The 773-nt window shown below is 42.2% G+C and overlaps 1 protein-coding gene across 1 annotated transcript in view; it reads left to right on the top strand.

Annotated features, from left to right (window-relative positions):
* Positions 1-773, top strand: part of LOC106871202 (uncharacterized) — a 44745-nt gene that overhangs the window by 25969 nt on the left and 18003 nt on the right. Inside the window, exon 14 of the mRNA XM_052975962.1 lies at positions 355-591. Within this exon, the coding sequence (XP_052831922.1) occupies positions 355-591 (237 nt within the window). The remainder of the gene's footprint in view (positions 1-354; positions 592-773) is intronic.

Here is a 773-nt window from a genome sequence, read left to right as displayed (position 1 = left end):
AGATGTCTGAACGTTAAGGCGGCGAACTGGCAGAAACGTTAGCACGCCGGATGAAATGCTTAGCGGTATTTCGTCTGTCTTCCCGCTCTGAGTTCAAACTCTGTTGAGGTCGACTTTGCCTTTCATCCTTTCCGGGCCGATAAATTAAGTCCCAGTTGCGTTCTGGCGTCGATCTAATCCACTGGGCGCCTCTCCAAAACTTTCGCGCCTTCTGCCTACAGTAGGAAAGAAAAGTATGACTCAATGTTGGTATCGCATCAGTGCATTTATCATTATTATTCTTGTTGTTGTTGTTTTTGTTGTTGTTGTTATCAGAATTATTGTCATGGCTGTTGTTGTTGTGAACGATTTCAGATTGTCTTGATCAAAACGAACAGTGTCCTTATTGGGCCGGCATCGGAGAATGTGGAAAGGACCATAACTACATGTATACTAACTGTAAGAAATCTTGTAAGGTGTGTGACTCCCAGCCTCCGAATCCTGCAATATTTGAACTTCCGAATCCTGTAGTAATTGAACCTCCGAATCCTGCAGTATTTGAACTTCCGAATCCTGTAGTAATTGAACCTCCGAATCCTGTAGTATTTGGACGTAAGTTTGTCTTTGGCCTCTTCTACCCGATTGTCCAGCACTTTTTCTGCTTCTCCCGATTTTAATAACACAATATAATAATAAAAAAACAACACCCTCCAAATATTTCATAGCGAAGGGAATTTTATAAATGGCCGTTTGGGATTGCTGTTGATTTGGGAACGCTGAGTAGATTACTCGGA

Source organism: Octopus bimaculoides, chromosome 23 (genome assembly GCF_001194135.2).
Source record: "Octopus bimaculoides isolate UCB-OBI-ISO-001 chromosome 23, ASM119413v2, whole genome shotgun sequence".
NCBI classification, from domain to species: domain Eukaryota; kingdom Metazoa; phylum Mollusca; class Cephalopoda; order Octopoda; family Octopodidae; genus Octopus; species Octopus bimaculoides.
This window is presented reverse-complemented; position numbering and strand designations above follow the sequence as displayed.